Source organism: Atractosteus spatula, chromosome 1 (genome assembly GCF_055471065.1).
Source record: "Atractosteus spatula isolate fAtrSpa1 chromosome 1, fAtrSpa1.hap1, whole genome shotgun sequence".
Classification (NCBI taxonomy): domain Eukaryota; kingdom Metazoa; phylum Chordata; class Actinopteri; order Semionotiformes; family Lepisosteidae; genus Atractosteus; species Atractosteus spatula.
This window is the reverse complement of record NC_142706.1, coordinates 50,072,095-50,099,387: the sequence shown is the minus strand read 5'-3', so window position 1 is coordinate 50,099,387 and position 27,293 is coordinate 50,072,095. Positions and strand designations below refer to the sequence as shown.

The window sequence follows — 27,293 nt, the reverse complement described above, 5'->3', positions numbered from 1 at the left end:
ATATTTTATGACTTTGGGTTAATAATAATTGGGTTAATTATAATCTCAAAAGCTCTGCTTAGTAGGAGATTGCACATCTTTTTGTTTTATTTTAAAATTAATAATTGAACCTCCTTTGATCACCCATGTACAGTACTTGCACTCCGAACTGTTCATGTATTATATGGCGCTATTTAGCTCCTCTAATGAGGCAGAGCCGACATCTATTCCTTCACTGTGACTTTAAGACCAAGAACGGCAGGAAATTAAAAACCGCCCCTTTGCTTCCTTCAACCAATCAAACAGTTCAGCAGACAGGAAACAGGGACTCAATCCAGGAATGATGAAACAATAGCAGAACATTAGGATCTATCCGTATATCCACGACACTGGATGGGCTCGGTAATGATTATGTTTGTCTTTGAGTGATTGTTATGTTTCCGTTTTTGTTTTCAGAAGTGATAATTACAACATGGCTGTAGGGACGCAGAGCATTTCTTTTGAATAGGATTGCCACGCAGAAGCCGGGGTTTGTAGAGCACACAAACAGTACCGCACGCCTAAAGAGAGGCGGTCCAGAAGGACCGACTGTTGCGGTAGTTTCGGTGCTAACAAACCGCTGCTCCAGTAAATACAGCTGAAGTCTTACATCGGGTGCTGGGTGCTTTACGAGAAACTAAAGATCCAGCCATGTCGGAAACTGACAAATTTAACTACGTGTACAGCTGCGATCTTGACATCAACGTGCAGCTAAAAATGTAAGTATTTTTGTTGTTATTACGGGTTAAAGTTTACCTTTCGTATTGCAGTTCATATTAATCAATGATGAGGATATTATTAATTCCGGCAGACTTTCTTGTAATATTATTAATGAAGGTGTTGTCTGCGAGTTTGTCTTTCACAAACAATAACAACCTCGCAGGATTGGCGGTCACGCTCTCTCCTGTATAGAACTTCTATTAGAAGGAAAATAATTCCCTCACACAAGACATTTATCGGCCCTTTAAAGATGCAAGAAAAGTAAGGTAGATGTAACTTGCACAACACTGTGAGTTCTCCAAAGTTTTTTTTCCACAAGACGCAACAGCTTGACTTCTATACTCAATGAGAAACTCAATGAGCTTTTCCCATAACATTGTTTAAGGTCAAAAAAGAGAAAAAAAACCATGATACTACAAAGTGATTTTATTTATTTTCTTTTCTGTGGCTGTGTGTGTGAGAGGAATATTGCAGTATTGACCCCACAGTCCCTGTCTCGGTGCAGTGTGTCAGTATTGATCCTACAGTCCCTGTCTCGATGCAGTGTGTCAGTATTGACCCCAAAGTCCCCGTCTTGGTACAGTGTGTCAGTATTGACCCCACAGTCCCTGTCTCGGTGCAGTGTGTCTGTATTGACCCCACAGTCCCTGTCTTGGTACAGTGTGTCAGTATTGACCCCACAGTCCCTGTCTCGGTGCAGTGTGTCTGTATTGACCCCACAGTCTCTATCTCGGTACAGTGTGTCTGTATTGACCCCACAGTCCCTGTCTTGGTGCAGTGTGTCTGTATTGACCCCACAGTCTCTGTCTCGGTGCAGTGTGTCTGTATTGACCCCACAGTCTCTATCTCGGTACAGTGTGTCTGTATTGACCCCACAGTCTCTATCTCGGTGCAGTGTGTCTGTATTGACCCCACAGTCCCTGTCTCGGTGCAGTGTGTCTGTATTGACCCCACAGTCTCTATCTCGGTGCAGTGTGTCTGTATTGACCCCACAGTCCCTGTCTCGGTGCAGTGTGTCTGTATTGACCCCACAGTCTCTATCTCGGTGCAGTGTGTCTGTATTGACCCCACAGTCCCTGTCTCGGTGCAGTGTGTCTGTATTGACCCCACAGTCCCTGTCTTGGTACAGTGTGTCAGTATTGATCCCAAAGTCCCCGTCTTGGTACAGTGTGTCTGTATACAGTGTTAACGAGGTTTTATTTCTGTACAGTAAATATACCTTGGTTATCTCTCCGTCAGAGGCAGTCTTGAGGGGAAGAGGGAGCAAAAGAGCTACAAGGCTCTGCTGCAGGACCCCATGCTGCGTTTCTCGGGGCTGTACCAGGAGAGCTGCTCTGATCTGTATGTCACCTGCCAGGTGTTTGCTGAGGGCAAGCCCTTGGCCCTGCCTGTCCGCACGGCTTACAAGGCCTTCAGCACGCGGTGGAAGTGAGTATGTAATGGTAGGAGGGGGTGTGCGTTGGGGTTTCAGATCTTGACTTGCCCCAGTGGGCACGGGGATCCCATGAAACTGAAGAGCAGAGGTTTTCAGCACCTCTGGGCGTGCTGCGTGCAGTATCCAGCCCAGGCTGGTGAGCGCGAGTGAGCCCCTGTGTGTCTCTGCAGCTGGAACGAGTGGCTGCGCCTGCCGGTGAAGTACCCCGACCTCCCCCAGAGCGCGCAGGTGGCCCTGACCGTGTGGGACGTCTACGGGCCGGGTCGAGCCGTGCCTGTGGGAGGCACCACCGTCGCCCTGTTCGGGAAGTACGGGTGAGTGCCCCTGAACCCCTGGGCCCGCTGTACGACGCCCTGCACGGCGAGGAATAAAACACGCCTCCCCACGTCACAGACAAGGCCGTTTTTATCCTGTGTCTTTCACTGTCTGAAAAGGCAGGCGGCATTTTTCTGCTGAAGCTGTAGTAATTTAAAGCCAAAGTTAGAGCTGGTCTGTGAAGAGCTATCCGAGAAGATAGGTTGCATTAAATGTTGTGATTAAATCTGAAATAATCTTTTTCAATAATAATAATTCAAAATAATAATCTTAAAAATACTAATAGTACTTGCTGTTTAATGGCGTTATGAGAATAATTTGGTAGATTTTAACCAAAGTTGAAAAGCTTCCATTCTGTATGGTTTATTTTATTTTTAATTAACAAAATAAACTTTATTCCACAATGTATATCAATCTTATAGTGATCTAACATTGCATAGGATTGTTACTTAAAGTTGTAAAAAGTTCTTTAATAGTTATAAAATATTAAACTATAAAATATTCACCATTCGCTGTACACGTGGGCTGGATTTGCACAATAAACACCTACCACTTGGTGTTGTCCATGCCTTTTCCCTGTCCCGGCTCTGAAACTGCGGTCGTCCAGTCCTCTGCAGGAGCTCAAAAGAACAGGTTTCCCTCCCTAGTCCCTGTACAGGGCCCACAGTCCTTTCCACCTCTCCCTCATTGTGGACAAGCCCCATTTGGCGCCCTGAGGTTTGCAAGAATCCTCTCCTCCAGGTCCTTCGCTCCCTGCTCTGTTCTGCAGTTTATGTGCAAATACGGGTTTTGTGTGTTTGGTTGCTGCTACACTTGTGACGTAGATGCTTAGTGCTTTTTCACAGGATGGGCAATCTGGTTTCGAGGATAGTTTTGTGTGGCTATCAGAGCACAAAAGTTTAAACTGTTTAGCAGTAGCAGTATGAAGGAAACATGTTGAGTGAAATTAGAAGCACTGATTTTAATCTTTTTGTTAATCGGATGTTTTTCTTCCCTCTCCCTTTCCCTTAGGATGTTTCGTCAGGGGATGCACGATCTGAAAGTGTGGCCAGGAGTCGAGGGGGATGGCTCTGACCCCACAACGACCCCGGGCCGCACTAGTAGCAGTCTCTCGGAGGACCAGATGGGACGATTGGCCAAGGTGGGGCCCATACATAGTGGTTGATGGCATGGGAGGAAGTTATTCATAACGTCAGAGTGAGTTGTGCCTGACTGAAGCAAATTGATGGGTTTAAAAGAGTTAAGGGGCAGGACTGTGTGGTGGGCGGGGCCAGTTCATCTACAGGCTGTGTGGCGGGTGGAGCCAGTTCATCTACAGGCTGCATGGTGGGTGGGGCCAGTTCATCAACAGGCTGTGTGCTGGGTGGGGCCAGTTCATTTAAAAAGGCTAAGATGTGATTGGGGCTATTTCATTGACAAAGGATGTGTGGTGCGTAGGGTAGTTCCAAAAGGTGTATGGAATAAAACTAAAATTGAATTGAATAATGAATAAGTTTATATTTCTAGGTCCCAGTACAATCACAAAACCTGTGTGTTTTAAATTTGATGTATAAACTTTAAATCTTTTGTCTTTAGGATTAGTGTTTTGGAAAGGGCATGTAGACTTTATATCAGCAATGTACTTGTAAAGTAATTGGAACTGTGTTTTTGGTTTCTGACTTTATGAACCATTCAAGCATTTCAGTCCTGCAGTAGCATTCAGCCAGTGCTCCTCTCCCTGGCCTGTGTGTAGTGGGGGGTGTTTGTGTTTAGCCCCCATCAGGCTGAAGTGAGGGTGTTCTGGAGACTGACTAGCTTCTCTTCTCACAGCTCCCTGATCTGGAGGTGCTCAGTGATGTGAGTAAGAGCAGGGGAGGTCTCTAGGCTAAGCCCTTTCCTTGCTGTGCATGGGCTCTTCGTGACGGGGTGTGGATGGATAGTGTGTGTATAACAGCAATCTTCACGTAGCTTCTTTGAAAACACTGCACAGAAACGCAAAAAGATTTATAGAAAAAATGTATGCAAACTAAAGCAGGAAACAGTAACAATAAGAAAAGCGGGAATAGAAATAACATTTGACCTGGAGTGTCTGTGCATTGCAACCTGAATGTCCTAACACCCACAGAGCATGGGCGTGATCGGGGGATACAGAGCTAACCAGAGCCCATAGCAGAGCAGACGTGTCAAGTACATCTGTCAGAGAAGCTGGAACATTTTGATGGATGCTCGGCATTTATGTTATCAGAACATAACAGAGGTTTCACAAACAGGAAAGTCTGAAAGTCCCGAAAGAAAGGTAGTTGACTTGACTGGCAACATATGTTTTGCAGGAGTACACAGGTCTCTTGCAAATGCATGAACATAGTCCTGAGGGACAGTTAAAGAAACCTGTCATATAACAGATGTTAGGTTACCCTCTTGACCTAAACAGGTTTTGATATAAGCTGGGACTGTTCTTAAAGTGTCTGTACAACGCACCAGGCAGTTCACCCTTGCCTGGCTGAGGCAGAAGGAGAAATGGGGTCACATAGGTCATCTCCCACATGCTGCTCTGAGGTACAGGAGAGAGGTGGGTGAGGAACACCTACCAGTGTTTACCTCACTTTCCACTTCTTGTTAAATTTTGAAAGGTTGCTAGCGCACGTCTGAAAGCTAAAACTGGGTTAGTTTCTAACAAGAAAAAATGCCAATAATTTAACCAAAAACAAAAAAGAGATTATACCCATAAGTGCATTGGGTATTGAAAATTATGGGTCTGTAAACAAAATTGACACTGTAACAGCTGACTGTTTGTGTCTTAAATTTACATCTAATGTTAATTTTGATTTACTACTAGCGTAATTTACCTAATCAGAATTAGTGCAAATGACCGCCCTTACTGGGAGAAAGGGGGAATGTTGCCAAGCTAGGAAAAGAGACGAAGAATCTACACTGTGTTAGTGATGAAGGGGATAATTTACTTTGATCTGTTAAATTCTAGTCCATTTCAATCCTTTTAATTCAGATATGTCATTGCTGATCTAGCCTGGGTAATTCTACCTCTGGCTAGCCTAATTTAAACTTGACCAGTTCAGTCTAATCTAATCACATCTGCTCAGTCCCATTCCAGTAGGTGAGCCAGGATATGAAATACCTCCATCTGAATGACACGATCAGATCGGTTTGTACATCCTCAGCTAATAGTCTGTTAGAAACCCAGCAAGCCAGTTTAGCTGAGCGGCTGCTTTTCATGTGTGACTTTCTCATAGTTATTGTAATCCAGTACAGGGGTTCAGTGCTTTAGATCAGTCATTACTCGGGGGTGTGTGTATTAACACAGTGGCGTTTAAAGATATGTTTGTGCTTCCTGGTAGAGCAGATTTGAGGGTAGGGCTTTGCTCATCAGTGCTGTGCAGGAGGTACCTAACACACCCATCGAACAGCAGTTTGATCAATTTCAGGTTTTACCAACTACAAGCTCTTTCCAAGTCAAAACCGGGTACTGGCTATGCAGACTTATTTTATTTTGAAAACATTTTCGAAGATTGATGTTGATTTAGAAAGTTTGAAATAGACTGATTTATGGGTGTACTATATTAGTATATTATGTTAATGGGTGCACAGCTGGTAAAGCTGAGATGGATCAGACTGCTGTGTTGGAGGAGTTTTGTGTCGGGCCCTGCGGTGCTGGTTTGCTGGTGTGGCATGCTCAGAGTAAGTACTGGGACAGCTGTGCTGCACAATCTGCTCTTGCACACGTCAAACACCACTCACGCTCTCTTTCCTGCCATCCTGCCCTTGCCCGAACCTCCTCTGCCTCTACCCTTTATAACCCCCGTCCTGCTCTGCCCCTCTCCAGCTGACGAAGGCTCACCGGCAGGGTCACATGGTGAAGGTGGACTGGCTGGACCGCTTGACCTTCCGGGAGATTGAGATGATCAATGAGGTGAGCTGCCCATTGGTGCTGTCTGTCCATATGTCCCTCTGTGGGAATGGGAATCCTCTTCAGTACCCCCCAGTAACTCCCCCTTGGAAGTATTTCAATTAGTATTGTCGTATTGCATGTTACTACAGCTTAGTTACTAAATTGTTAAACTGAACTTCTTCAAGAGATGATCCATTCCTCAAGGTGCTGGAGTGCAGGTGTGGTCTCGGACACATGTCCTTCCATTTGCAGCAGTGTCATTCACTGGTTTAAGAGTAAAATATGTTGGTTGTTGGCTCCGAAGTCATTGGGACAGAGAAGTCTAAACTGGGATTGTCACTTTGAAAAATCATGATAAAAATATATTTTATTTCTGTAAAAAGAGTATTTTATTTGTAGTCAATATAGTTTTCCCCCCTTGGGACAATTGAACAAACTGAGAGAGTAGAACCTCTATTTTGAAAGAGCAAAAGTATTGGGACAGGTGTCTCTTGTAAGTTCAGGTGTTTGTTGTTGGATAATTAAGCTCAGAACAGAGCAGTGTGCCTCCTGACAGTCTGTCACACTTTGACTTCAGTGTGTGGAGTCACAATTCAAAATGGAAATGAAAGAACTTTCTGTTAAAGAAACTACCAGCATTTAAGCTGGAATATTTGAAAAACTCGTTACAACTACAGAATAGAAACCAGGCAGAAGAAACATTGGCAATATACTGAAGAAGAAAGACGCCACAGGTATAATTCCCCGAGCAGCTTACAGAAGACAGAGGCAGCAGGATTACAAACACAGCACCGCAAGATCAGCACCAAGAACACAAGATATGAATTTTGTTCTAATAAAACTTATGATTATTCAAATTGTTTTCAGCAGTACAAATATGGGGTAGAACGTTTATGGACCAATGACGCCAAGATAAACCTTTTCCAAAGTGATGGGAAGGTAAAGCGTGGAGGAACAAAGGGACTGCAGATGCCCCTGGTGGAGGGAAAGTTGTGCAAGGCTGCCTCTGGAGCTGGCTCACTCTCTATTATTAATGATGAACTCATTCTGCTGCTGCTGCTGTTGTCATTAGTTACAAGCTTACAGAGACTTTACATATGAAGATGGAAAAATGCCCCCATACTTACTGGGTGTGGCGTCATCGTGCAGAATGATGGTGACCCAAAACATACAGCCGCAACCAAGGAGTTAATGAGGAGAAAAAAGTGGAAAATCATAGCCTGACCATGTTAGTTTCCAGATTTAAATAAAATTGATAATGCCTTTTACAATCTGAAGAAAACATTGAAGTCCCAGCAGCCCTGTTATTGCCTCAAAGGGAAAAGCAGCCAAATATTACATTTTACAAATCAGCCTGAAGTGAATGTGCCCCAATACTTATGGTCACTTGGAATCACTGGGTAGAACACAAAGTTTTTTGTTTTAATGTGATCAAATGTAGACAACAAATTACCCAAAACCCAAACATGTATTGTGTTTGTCATTCATTTTTATTTCATGATAACAAATAGAAATTACTTGACTGTGAAGCAGAAATAAGTTTTGATTTTGCTCTCCCAATACCTTTAACGCTTATAGCTCTTCTAAATTCTGTAGTTTTGTGCCTTTAACAAACAAGACACTTACCTTGAACAACTTCAGACCCCTGCTGTAGCAAAAGAATGACATGTTCATAGAAATAGAGTGCTGTTGGTGGTCATGTGTTACCAGAATTATATCCTCATAAAACAGTGATGATTGCAAAATAATGCAATGTTATCTTGTAACAGCGCAATAATAATTAATAAAATAATCATGCACACCAATTGCATGAACACAGACAAAAGGTACACAAGAATCCATGTTGAAATACTGTTTCATAGTAGTGTACCTCAAGATCAATTGCCAGCCAGCAGCCATGATGCTACACAATCACATAGCATGTCGCGGTCTCACTGTATGGTCTGGAAATCTCACGCATTTGCAGTCTAGGTTGATTTTCAAAAACATAAGTAATGAATATAAAAATTGAAATTGTTGTATAAACTTGCAATTCCATTAATTAGCCAACGTACATGAATAAAAGGAACCATCAATACAGATAGTATGCAATCGCAGTTTTTGACGGAAAATCTCTTGCATTAGGACTTTGGACCCTTGAGAGCTGTTTCGTGTTTCAAGCACAAAGCTTTTCCTCCATATTCTTCCTCTTTGTTGGTTGGCACCATGTGTAGCCTACATCTTTGATGAATTCTATGTAATCACACTAGTTCTTGTGGTCAAATAATGTCCTGTTCAGGATGATATTGTGTAGTTGCAATAATAAGATTGCTTGTTAGTTCGTAAACTAGTACATTAATCTTGCCTCTGTAGTTAGATAGTAGATAGCTACTGTAGATGGGGGGTGGAATTCACCACCTGGCCTTAGTTTTTTCCCCATGACATTGAAAAGCTTCTGTATTAATGAATAGAGGAAGTGTGAATAATTATCAAGTCAAAATCAGGTCCTGACACCCGCTTGCTAACAAGCAAATTATAACGATGAATAATTCCACCCTCTACTGACGGGGAATATAGCACACAGTTTACGATTTCTTTATTCTCTGGGAAAGCTTGGAAAAAGGGCCTTTCTTAAAAGTGCATTACTCTTCCAGTGCTCGGAATACTGGGGCAGTTTCTGGCTCTCTCTGCCACATGAGGGAGGTGTCTTATGGTCCAATCAAAGCTGCTCATCTGAGATCTCTTTCCTGAGATCTCTTCTCCTTTTCATTGTGTCCTGTTTATTATGACTTGAGGCCACCTTTATCCTACTTTGTCCCATGTTCCATGTTCCACATGAAGGCTGTTAGATACTGATTTTCTAAGATGACCAACTTTATCTTTGGCCATGCTTAACTGCCCAGAGACCTAGGACAGCTGTGTAACACTATAACGATGCCTGCTGTATCATTCTTTCAGCATGCTGTACTTTCCTTGAGAAATTCAAATGTCTGACTTAGCCCTGACCATAAGAATGTTGTATACCTTAGAAACTCAAAATATTGTACCCAGATTTAACTCACCAGGTCTGCAGTTAATACTGACATCCTGGAACATATTTATGAAACCTTTATAATTGAACTAAGTTACTGCTTTTTTCCTAGTGAGGAAACAACACAAGTAAACTGAAGAGTATTACAAGAATCTTTCTGGATTCCAATTCAAGATTTAATAAAGCTCCAGTTTTCATTTTGGAACGTTGTTAAGCAGATATATAGTAACGTAAACGGTGTGGAGAATGAGAATGGGTCAGAATGAGCCGGTGTCATGGCTTGAAACAACCTCATCCTCAAAGTTCTCCGCTCACCATTGCCATGGACAGATAGCTCTGTTCCAGAGGTACCAGCCCCACACCCGGATCAGCTCTCCTTGAAGACCCATGTGTGCCTACAAGTAAGAAAAATGATATGACCGTGATGTGGAAATTCTCCTCAAACATTCATGGTTACAGCAATCTCCTGCACTCTTTAGACCATTTGCAACCATGTAAACTTCAGATACAAAGAAGGCAACAAAAATACAGTACAGTGCACGGGCAGTGATGAAATACAAAAGGGCATACCCAATTTTAATTGTTGATACATGTTAGTAGGGCACAATAAGTATTTGTTTTAAAAGCATAAAAGCTCCAGCAGCTCAGTTGTTGCTTCAGCCCTTTCACAGCTGTTTTGGAGAGTCGGCGACTCTGCTGTTCAGTGTTTTGGCAGAAGGCGCAGTGTGACGATGTGCTCTCTGTCTGCAGAGCGAGAAGAGGAGCTCCAACTTCATGTACCTGATGGTGGAGTTTCCCCGCGTGAAGAACGGAGAGAGAGAGTACAGCATCGTCTACTACGAGAAGGTCAGGGGTCTACAGCATTGCCTCCTGCTCCGCTTGTCTGTGTCACATGAGCTTGTTTAGTGGTTTATGCCTGCTGACGTGCTGCTTACCACTTATTACACTGTTACTCCATCAAGCCCCACTGGTATTTATCTCACTGTTATTTATTATCTTATTACCGTGTGTTTAGGATATCTTTATGGCTTTACGTTGTATATTTTTATTTGTATATCTTTAATTGAAAGAGCTAACCAAAGCAAATTCCATGCAGCTAGTTGTTATGGTAATAATGTATTGAATTGAATTATGTGCTGTAAAGTTTCTAGATTGTTTCATTCTGTTAGCCATTTTGAGCAATCTGCCCAAACACTGTGTATAGAGCAACCTGTAGGCGTTTGGAAGGGTCCCTCAACTGAAAAAATATATATATTATGGATAACACTGGCTTCAGTGATGCTAATAATGCTTTCAGTGCTCTGTTGTGGAAAAGATAACTCTCAGGACACAGGGTTACCAGAACTCATCTCCTGTTTTGAAACTTCTGTTTTCTTGTCATGTTGTTTTTAGTTGGTGGTGGTTTAAGAATATTACACAGTGAAAGTGCTGCTCAGTATGCAGTATTGCTTTGACCAGAGCTAACGGATTGTGATTGACACGGCTGAGACTCTGTGTGTAGGATGATAATGAGGCCCTGTGACCTACTGTGTTAAAAAGCAGTTTTATTTGGATGACCTGTGTGTGCTCTTGTGTGTTTCTTTGCAGTTTTGGACAGTTAGTTTGTTTTGATGTGATTCTTCTGTCTGTGTGTGTCTGCTCACAATGATACGGTTATACAGTTGAATGCAAAAGTTTGGGGACCCCTGGTCAAGTGTCATGTTTCACTGAATCTCTAAGTGAAAAGAAGTTAATACAACCTCTTCCGGGTACAAACTTAAACATTACGTATTTTTTTGCATTTTGATGCACAATTACTGTTTACTTGCTTACTTTAACAGATTAAAAAAAATAAAACAGTGAATGTGGCATGTGCAAAAAATTGATTTATTAATACTTTTCTTAAGACCTCAAAACTTGATTGAGTCCTTAGGCCTTAAGTTAAGCCTGGTGAAGACAATTCTAGAGTTGAATAAATACTCTGACCCTTCTAACCTCTCAGGATGTTGAGACATCTTTAAGAAACGGAAGTTAAGGGGAACTGTTGAGATCCAGGCAAGATCTGGAAGACCTAGAAAAACCTCTGATAGAACTGCTTGTAGACTGTTCAGGAATGCAAAGAAGAAACCCCATATCGCAGCAAAGGACCTGCACAAAGGTTTAGCTGACAACACAGTAGTGGTCCACAGCCTGTTGCACAAAAATAATCTGCATTATAGAGTCATCAGAAGGAAACCTTTCCTGCGACTTCATCACAAAAGGCAACATCTGAAGTGTGCAGAACAATACTTGCAAGCCAGAAACATTTTGGAACAAAGTGCTGTGGACTGATGAAACAAAAAATGAACTTTTTGGCCACAAGTACAAAAGATACATTTGGAGAAAAACAGGTGAACCTTTTGAAGAAAAGAACACCTTGCCAACGATTTAAGCATTTTTTTATTATTATATTTTGGTGTTGTGTGGCAGCCATTGGCACAGGAAATATTGTGTAGGTGGAAGAAAGAATTGATTCAACAAAATATAAAAAAAAATCCTAGACGATAATGTCCCAGAACCAGTGAGAGATTTCAGCTGAAAAGAGTTTGGATATTTCAGCAAGACAATGATCCAAACTTTACCTCAAAATCAACCATGAAGTACAAACAGGAGGGAAAGATTATGGTTTTGGAATGGCTGTCACAGTCCCCAGTCTTTAATATTATTGAAAATCTGTGGGGAAATCTCCAATATGCAGTGTGTGCAAGAAGACCTACGAATATTTCTGAGGTAGAAGAGTTCTGCAGGGAAGAGTGCAGAAACAAATCCTAAATAAAGAGTAGAGACTCTTAACAAGAAACATTTAGAAGCTGTGATTTCTGCCAAAGGATGTGTTACTAAGTATTGACTGGCAGGGCACCCGAACTTTTGCACATACCACATTCACTGTTTTATTATTTTCAAACTGTTAAATTCAGTTAATAGGAATTGCGCATTAAAATGTGCAGAAATATGTCATGTTTAGGTTTGTGCCCTGCAGCGCTTGTGTTAGCATCTTTTCATTTAGATAGTCAATGAAACTTGCAGTTTGACCAGGATTGCCTGAGCTTTTACTTACAATTGTAAGCGTTGAATGGTCAGTTATGGTACCAACTTGATGGCTCTCTTCCAACAGGATGGCGATGAGTCTGCTCCTCTCCTCACCAGCTCTGAAATTGTTAAGGTGCCTGACCCTCAAATGTCCATGGTAAGTGTTTGTGCATCTCATGTGACGTCTTATGTCACTCTGTGTTCGTTTTCCCTTTTAGTTAATTTTCCACTTCCTTTTATATTTTCCTCTTTTCAGGAGTGGAAGCAGTTTGAAAGGTCTTGTAAAGTTTGGTCGTCATTTTCGAACAGCAATGCACAGGGTCTTGCTGTGTGTGAATTTCTTTAGAGGGAGCTAATATAGATGCCCACTGTTTCCGTCCTCAGTCTGTGGCTGTGGTGCTCAGTCTAGGCCCTGCTGTGCATCTTCTCTGTTCGCAAGCAACACACTACAAAGCACAAATTACAAAAATCGGTGATGGTTGTACTGAGTACTTTCACTGTATGTCTGGCCCTGTGGCAGAATACTTCAAAATCTGTAGCTACTCCCTTCCTACTGTCTTTCAGCAAACCTGCAGTTTCTCCATCAGGAGCCGGAAGCTTTTCTCAAGTGTTGAGTATAGAGTAAAAAGTGTGGGATTTAAAACCAGGGCAGTTATGCTCAAGCTTTGAAATAGACTAGCCAGATCTTGAAATACCACATTCAGTTTTGATCACTGCACCACAGAAAGTATATTATAGCCTTGGAATCAAAAAAGAAACAAGAATGATTCCTGATCTCAGGGGACTGTCATATGCAAACAGTTTAATGGAGGTAAAACTCTTCTGTGTAGAATAAAGGAGATTGGGAGGAGATTTGATCCAAGTATATAAGATCCTAAGGGATATAGATAAAGTTAACTCAAGTAATGATTTCTCATTCAATAGTGAAACATAGACCTGGGTTCACAAATGGAAATTCATTTAGGAGAGAGTAAGATACGCCAGGTGGCGGAGGACCAGCCCTTAAGCTCTTTTTAGAACTTGCTGGATAAAATCTTACTTCCACTTGTCTGTGAAACAGTCAAACAGCCGGTGACGGGTTGGATATACTCCTTTTGTTTGCATACTCTCTTACATTCTTGCCAGGTTTGTGTTTTTAGTAGGAAGAAACTAGGTGTGAGTTATCAAAGATCTTATAAGCACCCTGAGATAAACGTAACTTCTTATTCATTCATATATACTGTAAGTCTGTTTGCAGCCTGTAAAATTCAGCAAGTCATTTACGCTGGAATGAAAAAGTATCACAATGCTAGAAGGTTCATGCATTCATATTGTTCTCATGATTCTGCCACTATGAGATCTGTGTCTTGGTTGGGTGTTTCTCTGACATTCTGTCACTTTCTTTCATTCTTTCACCTTGTCTCTCTCATTTCGCTTTCTTCCAATCGCCAACTTGCTGTCGCTCTTTTCCTTTTGCTCCTCCCTGCTCACTCCCTCTTCCCGGCTGTCTGCAGGAGAACCTGGTGGAGAGTAAGCACCACAAGCTGGCTCGCAGTCTGCGCAGTGGCCCGTCTGACCATGACCTGAAGCCCAACGCTGCCACCCGCGACCAGCTCAATGTGAGTCTGTGCAGCGTAACTGAGGGAGAGGTCCCTCTGGGTGTGGACCTTCGGAGACAGTGTGTACCTGTGATGCTGCAGAGTGAGTTGTGTGTTTGTGTCTATGGTGTCTCCCATCATCAATGTGTCTCTGGTTTTAGATCATCGTCAGCTACCCCCCCACCAAGCAGCTGAGCTCGGAGGAGCAGGACCTGGTCTGGAAGTTCCGATACTACCTCACCACTCAGGAGAAGGTCAGGACCTGGAGACAGACTTGACTATCCCTGTCTGTCTAGCAGTGGACATATTCGCACCTGTCCTCTCCTCATCTCCTAGTGGACATACTCGCATTGTCCTCTCCCTGTCTGTCTCCCAGTGGACATACTCACACTTGTCCTCTCCTTGTCTCTCGGTGGACATACTCACGCTTGTCCTCTCCTTGTCTCCCAGTGTACACACTTGCTCTTGTCTTCTCTCTGTCTTTCAGTGGATATACTCGCTCTTGTCCTCTGTCTGTCTCTCTGTCAGTGGACATAATCTCTGGACTCTGGTGCTCTGTGTTAATATCCCATCCTCTGTCTCGGCCCTCTTCCCCCAGGCTCTGACAAAGTTCCTGAAGTGTGTGAATTGGGCACTGCCTCAGGAAGCCAAGCAGGCTCTGGAGCTGCTGGGCAAGTGGAAGCCCATGGATGTGGAGGACTCCCTGGAGCTGCTGTCCTCGCAGTTCACCAATCCGACTGTCCGCAGATACGCTGTGGCCCGGCTGCAGCAGGCTGACGACGAGGTCAGGGGTGGGGCCGGGCTGTTGAGGTTCAAGTCTCGGCCAACAAGCATGCGAGCAAATGAGTGTGTGTCTATATATATATACAACCTTTGCAAGTGGCAGTAAGCAGAAAGTCTCCTGAGCTCTCCTGGGATCATCAGAAATAAACCAGTGTGTTGCAGGGGTAATGTTTTCTGGTGTCCAGATTTAATTGCCCGATATTTTTAGAAATATTTACAAACCAGTATATTTCAGAGTTTTGAATCGGATCCCAGCAGCAATAGGGAGCCAGGTGGGAGGAAGAAAAATGTTGGTGAACTACTGAATTTTATATTTGGAGTTGGTAATGACATCTCTTGGTCTTCCTCTCCCAGGATCTGCTGATGTACCTGCTGCAGCTTGTCCAGGCCCTGAAGTATGAGAACTTCAATGACATCCTCAGCGGGCTGGAGCCTGGGAGCAGGAAGGACAGCCAAGGGGGCCTGGAGGAGAGTGGGACACTGGGAAACATCGACAGGTAAGCCTGGCAACAGGAGAATCAACCATGGGGGCTCAGGAGAGCGGGACACTGGGAGATATGGACAGGTGGGTCTGGGAACAGGAGAATCAACCGTGGGGGCTCAGGAGAGTGGGACACTGGGAGATATGGACAGGTGAGCTGGGAACAGGAGACTCAGCTGTGGTGGTTTGGGGAGAGTGGGACACTGGGAGATATGAACAGGTGATAATATTGATCCAGCAGTGAGGGCATTGAAGATGGTACACAGGGATTTCTACACCATGAGAGGAATGCTCTGCATTATCAACCCCACGAATATTGTAACTCCATCGAAACGATCACTTTTGTCACTTTTGAGAAGGAATTAGACAGCAGCTTGCCTGCTGTCAGGAATGCCAAACAATGTGTATAGGGCTGTGCCCATTAGACCCTTACCATTGCTAATTAATATAGAGAAGAGAATAATATAATATTGGCTACACCTGAAAAGCAGAACTCCTTCTACCACAAGGATCTGCTTAAAAAAGAGCTGAAGACAGAGGAGAGCCCCCTCAGCCAGTTGGGTTTGAAGCTCTCTGGCCTGAGCCAGGCGGAGACCTGCACGTAGAAACTGAACAACACAGGCAGATTTGGCTGCTCGGAGAGGACGGGCTGTGTTCCCACTGCCAGGAGGGAGAAGCAGAGACACAGATGCACTGCAGGAAGTTCAGAAAAGAACTCATGGATCTGAGAACCATTTTTCCTTATAGCAAGTCAAATTCCTGAGTTCACACACTTGCCAAAATCAGAAAGCTATAAATTACTGGGGAAGGGAGAAGGAAACTCAGCTGGCAGCCCGCTATGTGATCTCCTGTCACAGCCTAAGGAACAGTGAGCGATCCTCTGTGATAAACATATGTCACTGTTCTAAATGTTTACTAATTGTTATTGCTGTAATTCACCAGTTATGCCAGTAAAGCTCTTTAAATTTGAGAGTGGATCAGAGGGGTAGAGTCCCCAGTGACAGGTGAGCCTGGAGAGAAGGAGAGAGAGGAAGGAGAATTGATGGAATAGACGAGGATCCTAGGGGAGTTTAGGACATGGTGCATTTATCTGCCAGGCAGAACAAGACGTTAAGCAAGACCACGGTAATGCAGTTCTACATGTTTATTATTTCATTTCGTTTCTTTAATATTTTTCTACTACTTGTCAGTATCTTCCAGCTGTATGGCAGGACCACCATACACCTTTCCCTGACTTGCCACCTCAAGAAGTATTTTTGAGTATTTTATTTCTGCTACTCGAGATTTAGCAGGCACAGGGCTGCATACTGTATGTCCTGAGTTCTTGGCTCATGTGTTTTTCTATGTTGGAGATCCTTTATCCACGGCTTCTGCTTCTCAGCTCTCAGATCCTGTCTGGTCCTGCCCCCATGGGCACTAGCGCTCCCCCCCAGAAAGGAAAGGAGGCTCAGGACAGCGAGAGTCTGGAGGTGAGGAGGGTGAGGGTGACTTCCAACGACAGCTTCTGTGTCTCTGTTTGACAGGGACTGTTTAAACAGCCATATGTACTGTATCTCATAGATATTAAGTGTCCAGTGTTGGCCTAATGCAGGGATCTCTAACCCTGGTCCTGGAGAGCCCCAGTCCAGTGAGTCTTACAGGTCACCCTAAATCTGGGATCTCCAACCCATGGAGAGCCTCTATAGGTCACCTATGAGCTATTGATCAGTCAGTCAAGACATTCAAGAGAATGCTGGTCCTTGAGGGTTGAAGAGTACTTAGATTTTAGTTCTAAATAATCTTGACTTAATAGAGTAGTTCCATATCTTTAGAAATTGGATATCTGATGGTATTCAGACCCTGCTGGATTGGGGCTGTCTGGGAACAGGGCTGGAAATCCATGTTCTGGCAGGTTTTAAAATGCAGATATGGGATCTCAGGTCTGAACTCCTCAGCACTGAAAGCAAGCTGGATTTTTGATTTTTCTCAGATTTAGACAATACAGTATCAAAGCATTAACAAATTAAGTACATGTAAGGAATGAATGAGGATAATATTTTCACATCCCTTCCTGTATAATGATACTGAATTTTCTTGTCAGTCCATTTCTTGATGTTGCATTTGGTTGCACTGCAGACCTCATATGTATCACAGAGTTAAAAGACTCAAGTGTTACTTCTGTTTCTTATTGTCTAAGATCTGATTATATCATTTAGCAGCTGATTGTAGAAGAGGTAGAGTAACTGGTGCAGTTTCTGTTTTTAGGTGGAACAATGATGTAATTAATACTCTGTGGGTGTTTAATTGATGCAGAGTGTCTAACAAACATTACGTTGTGTGTTACAGCAGGATCTGTGTACTTTCCTCATCTCCCGTGCCTGCAAGAATTCCACATTGGCCAACTACCTGTACTGGTGAGAGCAGAGCACTGTACTGTGTGGTGTTGCTGTGTGGTGTTACAGTGACAGCAGAGCACTGTACTGTGTGGTGTTACAGTGACAGCAGAGCACTGTACTGTGTGGTGTTATAGTGACAGCAGAGCACTGTACTGTGTGGTGTTGCTGTGTGTGTTACAGTGACAGCAGAGCACTGTACTGTGTGGTGTTACAGTGACAGCAGAGCATTGTACTGTGTGGTGTTGCTGTGTGTGTTACAGTGACAGCAGTGCACTGTGCTGTGTGGTGTTGTTGTGTGTGTTACAGTGACAGCAGCGCACTGTGCTGTGTGGTGTTGCAGTGTATGTTACAGTGACAGCAGTGCACTGTGCTGTGTGGTGTTGCAGTGTATGTTACAGTGACAGCAGCGCACTGTGCTGTGTGGTGTTGCAATGTGTGTTACAGTGACAGCAGCGCACTGTGCTGTGTGGTGTTGCAATGTGTGTTACAGTGACAGCAGCGCACTGTGCTGTGTGGTGTTGCAATGTGTGTTACAGTGACAGCAGCACACTGTGCTGTGTGGTGTTGCTGTGTGTGTTACAGTGACAGCAGTGCACTGTGCTGTGTGGTGTTGCAGTGTGTGTTACAGTGACGGCAGTGCACTGTGCTGTGTGGTGTTACAGTGTGTGTTATAGTGACGGCAGCACACTGTGCTGTGTGGTGTTGCTGTGTGTGTTACAGTGACAGCAGCGCACTGTGCTGTGTGATGTTGCAGTGTGTGTTACAGTGACAGCAGCGCACTGTGCTGTGTGATGTTGCAGTGTGTGTTACAGTGACAGCAGTGCACTGTGCTGTGTGATGTTCCAGTGCATGGAAGTGTGTGTGTGTTGGTGAGAGCAGCAGTATCAGGTGGCATCAGGAGAGCAGTGTGAAACAGTTTGCATGAAATTGCATTGTAGGTAGGCTGCAATGTGCTGTCTGTGTCCACAGGTATGTAATTGTGGAGTGTGAGGACCAGGACACTCAGCAGAGGGACCCCAAGACCCACGAAATGTACATCAACGTCATGAGGCGCTTCAGCCAGGCACTTCTCAAGGTCTGTCTCTCCTTGGTCCCTGTCTCTCTGTGCAGATGTGTCTGCAGTTTAGACTGAACCCCAGACATTACAGTAATACCATCACAGGACTCTCATGCTTTTCTTTCTCTGTCCCTCTCTGGTGCTCTCGCCTTCCTCTTCTCCGTCTGCCTGACCCACTTGCCTCTTCTCTCTCAGGGTGATAAGAGTGTCAGAGTGATGCGGTCACTCCTGGCAGCCCAGCAGACGTTTGTGGACCGGCTCGTTCAGCTGATGAAAGCCGTGCAGAGGGAGAGTGGCAACAGGAAGAAGAAGGTGAGCGCGGTGGTGCCCTCCGGTGCCCATGTGGACGGTTGGTGTTGCACACTGGGAATGGTGGGGCGAGGAATGATCCTGACAACTTGGAACAGATTCATAGTTGAAGAGTGAGGACACATGGTAAAAATCACAGTGATTTGTGATGTACTTTCACAGTGGCACAATGCTAATTACTTTTACACCCCAGCTTGCGTATTGAATCTGTGTCTAAGCGAGAGTCGTGTGTTCCAGACGGAGCGTCTGCAGGCCCTGCTGGCAGATAATGAGAAGGTCAACTTGTCTGAAATTGAACCCATCCCTCTCCCTTTGGAGCCGGGGGTGCGCATCCGGGGCATCATCCCTGACACCGCCACGCTCTTCAAGGTACGAGCAGTGAGCCCGTTTTCCCGTGGCCCGCCTGTCTCGGGCAGTGTCGTGCTCGTGAGAATCATTCGCTTCCTCTCTGGTGTTGTCGCAGTGGCAGTCCCAGGCTGCCCGTACCGGGGTTTGTCCTGACTTTCCTTCTGCTTGTCCACGCTCAGAGCGCCTTGATGCCAGCCAAGCTGATTTTCAAAACGGAAGACGGGGGTCGCTATCCCGTCATCTTCAAACACGGCGACGACCTGCGTCAGGACCAGCTCATCCTGCAGATCATCTCGCTCATGGACAAGGTCAGGACAGGACAGAGCCTGCTGCTGGAGCAGAGAGTATAGTTAAGGGGTGCATTCTCCAGCTGCGATGATGTAATTAATGAAATACAACAGGGATAGTATTAGGACCACCACTCTTCTAATTTCTAGAAATGATCTGGGTTCTGCATTTTTCCCCCCACAATAAAGTGCATATTAATAACCAGCAGCTGAATTTGCATTCTGCAGTTATAAAAACCTAATGTTATCCAGCTCTCATGGGTTTGAGCTATTTTTGTACTGCTGCTGATGCCGCCTTTGTGAGTTGGTAGCTAAAATGAAATCTATTGCTTGCTCCTGTAGGTTTAAATCTTGATGTTATCATCTCTTGTTTTAAAAAGCACACATAAACCACACCAAGCCTCAGGTACTTAACTACTGTCTCATTTACAGTTTATAGTTTCTTTTATTGAACAAATTCTGGAACAAAAAATTGGCAGCTCAATTACATGTCAATGACTTTTTTGAGCCTTTGCAGTCAGGGTTTAGCCAGAGAGACAGCACTAAAACAGACCTTGTTTGCTGTTGACGTCTGACTCCAGGACTTCAAGACACTGAATATCCATGCAGCTTTCTAAACAGTCAGTCATAGCATCTTACTGGAGCTCATGGAAGAAATCACTGAGATTTCTCTTCATTGGGTTGTGTATTGTTTAACTGCCAAGAACCAATTTATTAGTCTTGGGTGTTATAAATCTGATGTTGCACCAGGGGCTCTCTGCACAGATTTTTAATAAAAATATTTACATTTGGCCTTTTGGCCAGATTATTCTCCATTATGGACTTGGGTTCTTGAGTTTCACTCGGGAAAAGTGTAGAAACTGCATTTTCTCTGCAAATAAATCTCTCTGAAGTTAAGATCAGCAGCACTTTCCTAACTAAAACTTCTGACACCTGAAGAAGGCTCCACGGCCGAAACGTTGTGTTTTCTCTCTTCTCTTTTCAGCATGGAATAAACCTATTACTTGTTCCTTTGCTAACTAAAAGTACTCTGCATAGCACGTTCCTCCTGTCCTGTGTAGTTTTCACTAATTCCCTTTGCTCCATAAGGTTTTCATGTTCACATCTATGGCACTGAACAGTCTAGCTTGCAATAAAGGTGCAAAAAAATAATCAAAGCACATCAAATTGTAGTCCTCAACCTCACCCTTCTCTCTTCTAGCTGCTGAGGAAGGAGAATCTGGACTTGAAGCTGACACCATACAAGGTCCTAGCCACCAGCACCAAACATGGTGAGACCCGTGACACATTTAAACCACGCAGTTCAAAGTGTTATCAGACTTACAGTCCAGGACCACCCTTTGATTTAGCTCCCAGTCTACAGTTGAAGCCATATTGTTGAACTCTATACCCTGTCTTCTCTAAAGGAACCATAGATACTAAGTGTATCAGATGGGCCAAATGGTTGCTACTCATTTGTAACCTTTCATATGTGCTCTTTTAAAGTGGTATTCCATGCCTGTGACCCTTCAGATACGTTTATGAATTTCTGGAACATTAAGCTTAATCCTCTTACAGATTTTAGGAACAGTGCTGCAAACATAGTTTAACATGAGAAGAATACTTCCCTTTGGTCAGTGTGGGTTTTTATTGGGAATTACCTTTAGAACTAAAGGCTCCTGAGATAAACGGAGACTATAAGTAGCCAGTGCTACCAATGTCTGTTTCAAGAGAAGAGCATCAGGATGTCAGGGTGGTTTTGGGCTTGACTGATCTAAGTTCAGTTTCTCATCCAGAGAATTGCAGTCAGTATTCGATTGGTGCTGTTTCCTCTTTGTAAGTTGATGTTTTTGCTCCTGTCCTCAGGGTTCATGCAGTTTATTCAGTCAGTCCCTGTTGCTGAGGTCCTGGCTACTGAAGGAAGCATACAGGTACAGTTACAGACTATCTGTATGGCTCTTTGTTTGTCAGTTCCTGCTTTTCCTCACTGCTTGCTGACCCCTGCTGTTACCTACAGTCTTTCCCTCTCTGCTCCTGCCTAACCTGCCAGCCCTCATTTTAATACATCTCCTTCCAGTTTAATCATTTTCTAATGCCTCCAGTCTAACCAGTCACAGCCTGTCTCTCATCCCACTCTGATCACCCCCCTCTGTCTCCGCAGAATTTCTTCCGGAAGCATGCTCCTAGTGACAAGGGGCCATATGGAATCAGCGCAGAGGTCATGGACACTTACGTCAAGAGCTGCGGTGAGTCTCCCTAGCAAGCCTGCACTTACACATCCCTCCTCTGTATCCCTCTTGAGACCAGCCTGCCTCAGCCTGGGCCCAGAGGCATGTTATTTATCACCTTTTTTTTTTTTTGTGCACATGCAGACAGGGTAGTATTCACATTGTCCCCACCTGTACAGCTGAGCCACTGTTTCCCCAGTTAATGTGTCTCTGGTGTTTTATCTGTGCCTCAGTATAGCATGACTGTGCTTGTCAACATCTATTCTTGAAGTCAGAAGTGTCTCTTGTCCCATCTCTGTTGTAAGACTTGCCGGTGCCCAAACACAGTGTTGCCACCCTGTAACCTGGTCTCATCTGAGCACTGGGCCTGGATAGGGATCCGCTAAGGAAAAATTGGTTGCTCCTGTAAATTATGTTTTTGGACTCACAGGTGGTGCTGTCCAGAATCTGGACTAAACTTTCTAAAACAGTGCCCCCAATATGATGACCAGGACCAGTGTGCTGTAGGAGGTACAGTTGCTTTGATAAGCCCTTAAGCCAAGGTCCAGACTACTTGAGTAAAGATCCCATCACACCTTTTGAAAGAGTGGAGTGGTAACAGTGGTGTCCTGGTGGAATTCTGCTCTGGGTTTATTCAATCTGGCCTTTGTAAAGTTCCCCTTTAATTGAACAGTTTATCACTCCTCCCCATAATCTTCTGTGCGGTGGGGCTACTGGTGAAGATTGACCTTTGTCCGTTGCTCAGGTAGGACTGCTGGTGCAGTATTGCTGCTGTGTTTTGTCCAGGTGGAGCTGCTGTATTTTGGCCAAGTGGGTCTGCACTTCAGTACTGGATAGTGGGTCCCCTGGTATAAGTAATGCTTTTTGAGATCCTTTGGGTTTAAAACAACTATATAAATACAAGGCATCAGTATTATTAATGAGGACATACATAATATATTATGTATGTATTCAATATTTGAACTGTTCTGTCTCTATCTCTCCTGCTAATGCACTTTGTCCTACAGCTGGATACTGTGTAATCACCTACATCCTAGGAGTGGGAGACAGGCATCTTGACAACCTACTGCTCACCAAGACAGGTTTGTCCATAATCGTCTTCACACAGCATCACACTAGTGCATTCGTTGACAACCTCCTCACACTGACAGACCTGTACAATCACTGACACACCTTTCCCCACACAGTCAGACCTGTACACACATTGTCACTCCTGTACGCTCACTGATAATTACTGAAAGACCCGCACACATGTACATACCTGTCTTCACACTGACAGACCTGTACATCATCACACTTGTGTACTCACTGACAGTCCTCTATACAAACTGTCAAACCTGAATGCACATTGATGCTATATTGAGTGTAGAGGGACAGACTTGAGTGTGTTTATTGCTTAGGAATTATGTTTGACAGATGCTGTCTCACTGTTCAGAGAAACAGAGTCAGTAATTAGAGTAGTACAGAACCAATTTGTGAGGAAGAGTTTATCAGTTCTGGAGAACAAAGTTCATGATCCACCTAATCTCTCTCTCTTTCTGTGTTTTTTGTTTTGTTTTCCTAATATTCAGGCAAGCTGTTCCACATTGATTTCGGATACATCCTGGGACGGGACCCCAAGCCGCTACCGCCCCCCATGAAGTTGAGTAAGGAGATGGTGGAAGGGATGGGTGGCATGCAGAGTGAGCAGTACCAGGAGTTCAGGAAACAGTGCTACACTGCCTTCCTGCACCTGCGCAGGTACACACACAGCCGTCTGCTGATAAGGAAGGAGCTGTCTTACAGCAAACTCTACCGTACCTCTACAGTAAATGCACACAGAAGGTCACAGACACTGCTTCACACACGCTGCCCTGACAATACTGGCCTTGTAGTCAAACTCAGTATGCCTCAGACAGAGGTGGTGTCCAGATGTGACTGAGCTCGATTCCCTCCCCTGTGTCTCTCAGGTACTCCAATCTCATCCTCAATCTCTTCTCTCTCATGGTGGACGCCAACATCCCTGACATCGCCCTCGAGCCTGACAAGACTGTTAAAAAGGTGAGCTGGCAAGCAACTCTCCTGTTTTAAGATCATAAGAACGGTTACAAAAGTGAGGAGGCCAATAAGCCCTTATACTCATTTTTGTCATTAGTTGCTGATTGATTCAAGGATCTCATCATGCTATTTCTTGAAAAAAGCCAAGATATTAACGTCATGGCTGGGTAGCATGTTTCCAACTCCCACAATCCCACCCACATTCATGGATGGGTTTTATAATACAAATTTGCAACTGTTTGATTTGGAATGAGCGAGGGATGGTTTTATTGGCAGATGCCAATGGTGAGTGATCTATGTTATTGGAGGATATGAATGAGAAATGAGCTCATCTAACTGATTTGTGCTTTTGGCCTTACACAGGTGCAGGACAAGTTCCGACTGGACCTGTCCGATGAGGAGGCGGTGCACTACATGCAGAGCCTAATAGACGAGAGTGTGGGGGCGCTGTTTGCTGCCGTGGTGGAACAGATCCACAAATTCGCCCAGGTCAGCACTCTGCGTCTCTCTCCTGCAGTTGTGTTCCACTGTCTGCATCTCTGTGTGGGCCTGCATGTACCCGAGGGTCTGCGTGGGTACTGCTGTGTATTTCTGTGTTAATAACTTTGATCTAGGCAAAACGAAAGCTTCCGCCCAAGTCTTGAAATCCAGAAGCATCATTGGATGGTCTTGAACTTTTTGCCAGTGTTTGCTATTAAGGGTGCTATCGGTTATCCATTAGCATCTGTTAATTAACACAGGTACATAATTAAAATGTAAGGCTTTTCCAGAAAATAGGAATTTATCAAATTTAAAGTTGCTGGTTCTTGAGTAGCGTGAACACACTAATTGCTAGTACAGTGCTAATCAGGGAATCATCTTCTCACCATTTGTCTGTCTGTTGCATTTTCTTTTCATAGTGTCACCTTTCCACACATGTTGTTCAAAATGCCATTAGAGGTGCCCAGCCTCTTTCACTATAGCATACTAATTGAAGCATGCAGACTGCTACAAAGGAAATGGGATTGTGAAAATGTGCTATTCAATACTAATGCCGATAACAGACGCTTTTCCCTGCTGCTACTCTTCTCCCCTTGGCCTGACCTGCTCACAGCCTGCGGATGTCCACCCAGCTTAATGTGCTGCAGAGCTCAACCAAACCCCAGTGGCCAGTTTTCAGACGAGTTCAGCTGTGTGTGTAGCTGCTAAGTAGAAATTTCAAGCTGAAAAGTAAACAGAAAATAAACCCTTTCAGCTGTAGAAGCCCTTGTGGTGAAAGGTGTGTTAACTGTAATAATACTTGTGAGCAGGTCATCCTGGGTTTACATCCCTGGGTTAAACGCACGTCATTTTCACCATTCCTGTGAAAAGCCAAAAAGACATGTCTTCACAAACGTTTATTCCTGTTGTGAAACTGCAGAAACATGTAGGTAGGCTGTTTCCTTGTCTTTAATTGTTGAAGAGAATACATTTAGGATGACTTAGCAGTAAGTCTTATATATATTGTTGGTTTGCTTTTACTGTTGGTTGATCTCTGAATATTTAAACATTAAAACCCCAAATGCTTTCAGCCTATGCTTACATTTGAATTTGAATTTACACAGCAATTACTCAGTTATGTGTTTCTTGTTCCTATTTCTTATGTGATATTAATTCATTTTGACCTGACAGTGTTACTGAGCGACATCCAAATACAATTCATTGGACCCAATGCTATTTATTGTATTTTTAATGCCTCTCAGTATAGCTAGACTTCTGGCCCTTTAAGAGCAATCCGTATTCTGCCGATTACTATTAGATTGAAAAATACGAAGTTATTTTTGCTTTGTTTCAATGCAATAGTTTGCAGTTTGGAAAATAGAAAATTATAGTCGTTTTAACTGATTTTTCATTATTAAGCGTTTGTTCTGGCCAAACTCCAGAAAACAATTATAATTTAAAATACTGCATTTTTCAATAAGTGTTCCCCACATCTTTGATATACGAATATTTGTTTTCTCGGGGGTGAGATTTCCACTTGGTTCTAAAATAGCAGGCCATGCATGAAGTGCACATGATGTATCAAATGACATCTACAGAGTCAGAAATCATGACAGTGATTTGTGTGTATATTTCTGATCCGGACAGCATTGTACAGTATAAAAAAAACGGAGACTCACTGGTTTTAAGCAGCAAGAGCAAAGGCAAATGTTGAACTAATAGGTAAGAAAAAAAATGCCTGCAACTGGATTTTGTAGCAAAAATCCAGAATTATCAAGATCCTTACTCATTCAAATCCCAATACCTTACCTGTTCCCAAATGTGTGGGGGAAGGCTGTCTCATCCTCCCCCTGGAGGTGACTGATGGCACTGCATTACTTTTTTGTTGCAGTACTGGCGCAGGTGATGAGTTGCTTCAAGAAACGGACTACACTGAGGGACAGAAAGCTTTGCTGGACTGGCTGAGACTGCCCAAGATGACCAAGATTCTCACCTGGTTGTCTGGGATGATCAGAGAGGAGCACAGAGGCATCCCCTTTAACTCTTATAGGGAGGACAGAAGAGCACAGCATCCTCTCCAGACATTCGCTGTCCTGCTCTGAAGAGTTCTAGTGCTATCGTGTGCAAAATACTGCACTGTTATTATAGGCATGATTGTATTATTGTGTACCTATTTTATAACGGGAGGGTTCGAGTGTTTACTTCGCCACATTGCCAAATAAATCGAAGGTGATTCACTAGCCTATTTACTAGCAGGTGGGTCTTTTGTTTAAATGTCAGTGTGTTTTGTCAGAGATGTTAATCAAAGGAGCTGTGAAGTTGATGCCCTGGTGTCTTTCAAGAAATGGCTGGATCGTGAGATCATCCAATACTAACTACCCAATGGGCTAGATGTGTCAAATGGCCTCCTCTTGTTTGTAACTGTTATTATGTTCTGCATCAGCAGCCACACTACAGAGCAGGTCAAGTGGAGAAGTGAGAATGAAAGGAGAACTTTAGATAGGCCAGACTGGACGAATCCAGAACAGAGTTTTGCCAGGACACCAGGCTTCACACCCATATTCTTACGCTATGTCCCTGGTCATCATAGCAATACAGAACAGTGCTCTTACTGGTCTGACAATGCCACTTACAATATCATCCTGATTTTATTTGGAGATCTCCATCCAAGTATTGACCAGTCTCAGCCTAGTTCAGCTTCTAAGATCTGAGGAGATCAGGCTCCAGGGTAGTAAATGATTAATGATTAGGGGTCGTGCAGTGAGCATTGCACATTAAATTCCTGTTTAAAGAAACGGATCATGAAATATGCACAGTTCTACTCACAGGAGATAAAACACTAAAAAAGATGCAAATAAATATGAAAATTGCCTTTGTATTTTGGGCTCCTAGTGAATCTGTCAGACTGAACTAAGTCTGATATAGACTTCAGTAATAGTGACAG

General features: G+C 43.8%; 1 protein-coding gene across 4 annotated transcripts; it reads left to right on the top strand.

Moving 5' to 3' along the window:
• Window positions 1–421: 421 nt before the first annotated feature.
• Window positions 422–26,592, top strand: pik3c3 (phosphatidylinositol 3-kinase, catalytic subunit type 3). 4 transcript variants are annotated; one of them, XM_088909405.1, is made up of 26 exons: window positions 422–737; window positions 1,978–2,166; window positions 2,344–2,487; window positions 3,500–3,629; window positions 4,298–4,324; window positions 6,306–6,392; window positions 10,132–10,227; window positions 12,515–12,586; window positions 13,923–14,027; window positions 14,168–14,260; window positions 14,605–14,790; window positions 15,144–15,286; window positions 16,652–16,739; window positions 17,599–17,663; window positions 18,615–18,720; window positions 18,898–19,014; window positions 19,249–19,380; window positions 19,539–19,667; window positions 20,848–20,917; window positions 21,492–21,556; window positions 21,787–21,871; window positions 22,861–22,935; window positions 23,425–23,593; window positions 23,803–23,893; window positions 24,254–24,379; window positions 26,241–26,592. In XM_088909405.1, the coding sequence occupies exons 1-26, from the start codon at window positions 670–672 to the stop codon at window positions 26,253–26,255; spliced, it is 2,673 nt and encodes an 890-aa protein (XP_088765531.1). In that variant the 5' UTR covers window positions 422–669; the 3' UTR covers window positions 26,256–26,592. The 4 variants fall into 4 exon arrangements, with proteins under 4 accessions (XP_088765531.1, XP_088765522.1, XP_088765559.1 ...); XM_088909396.1 differs by having other exon boundaries at window positions 17,596–17,663; XM_088909433.1 differs by lacking the exon at window positions 4,298–4,324.
• The last annotated feature ends 701 nt before the right edge of the window (window positions 26,593–27,293 follow it).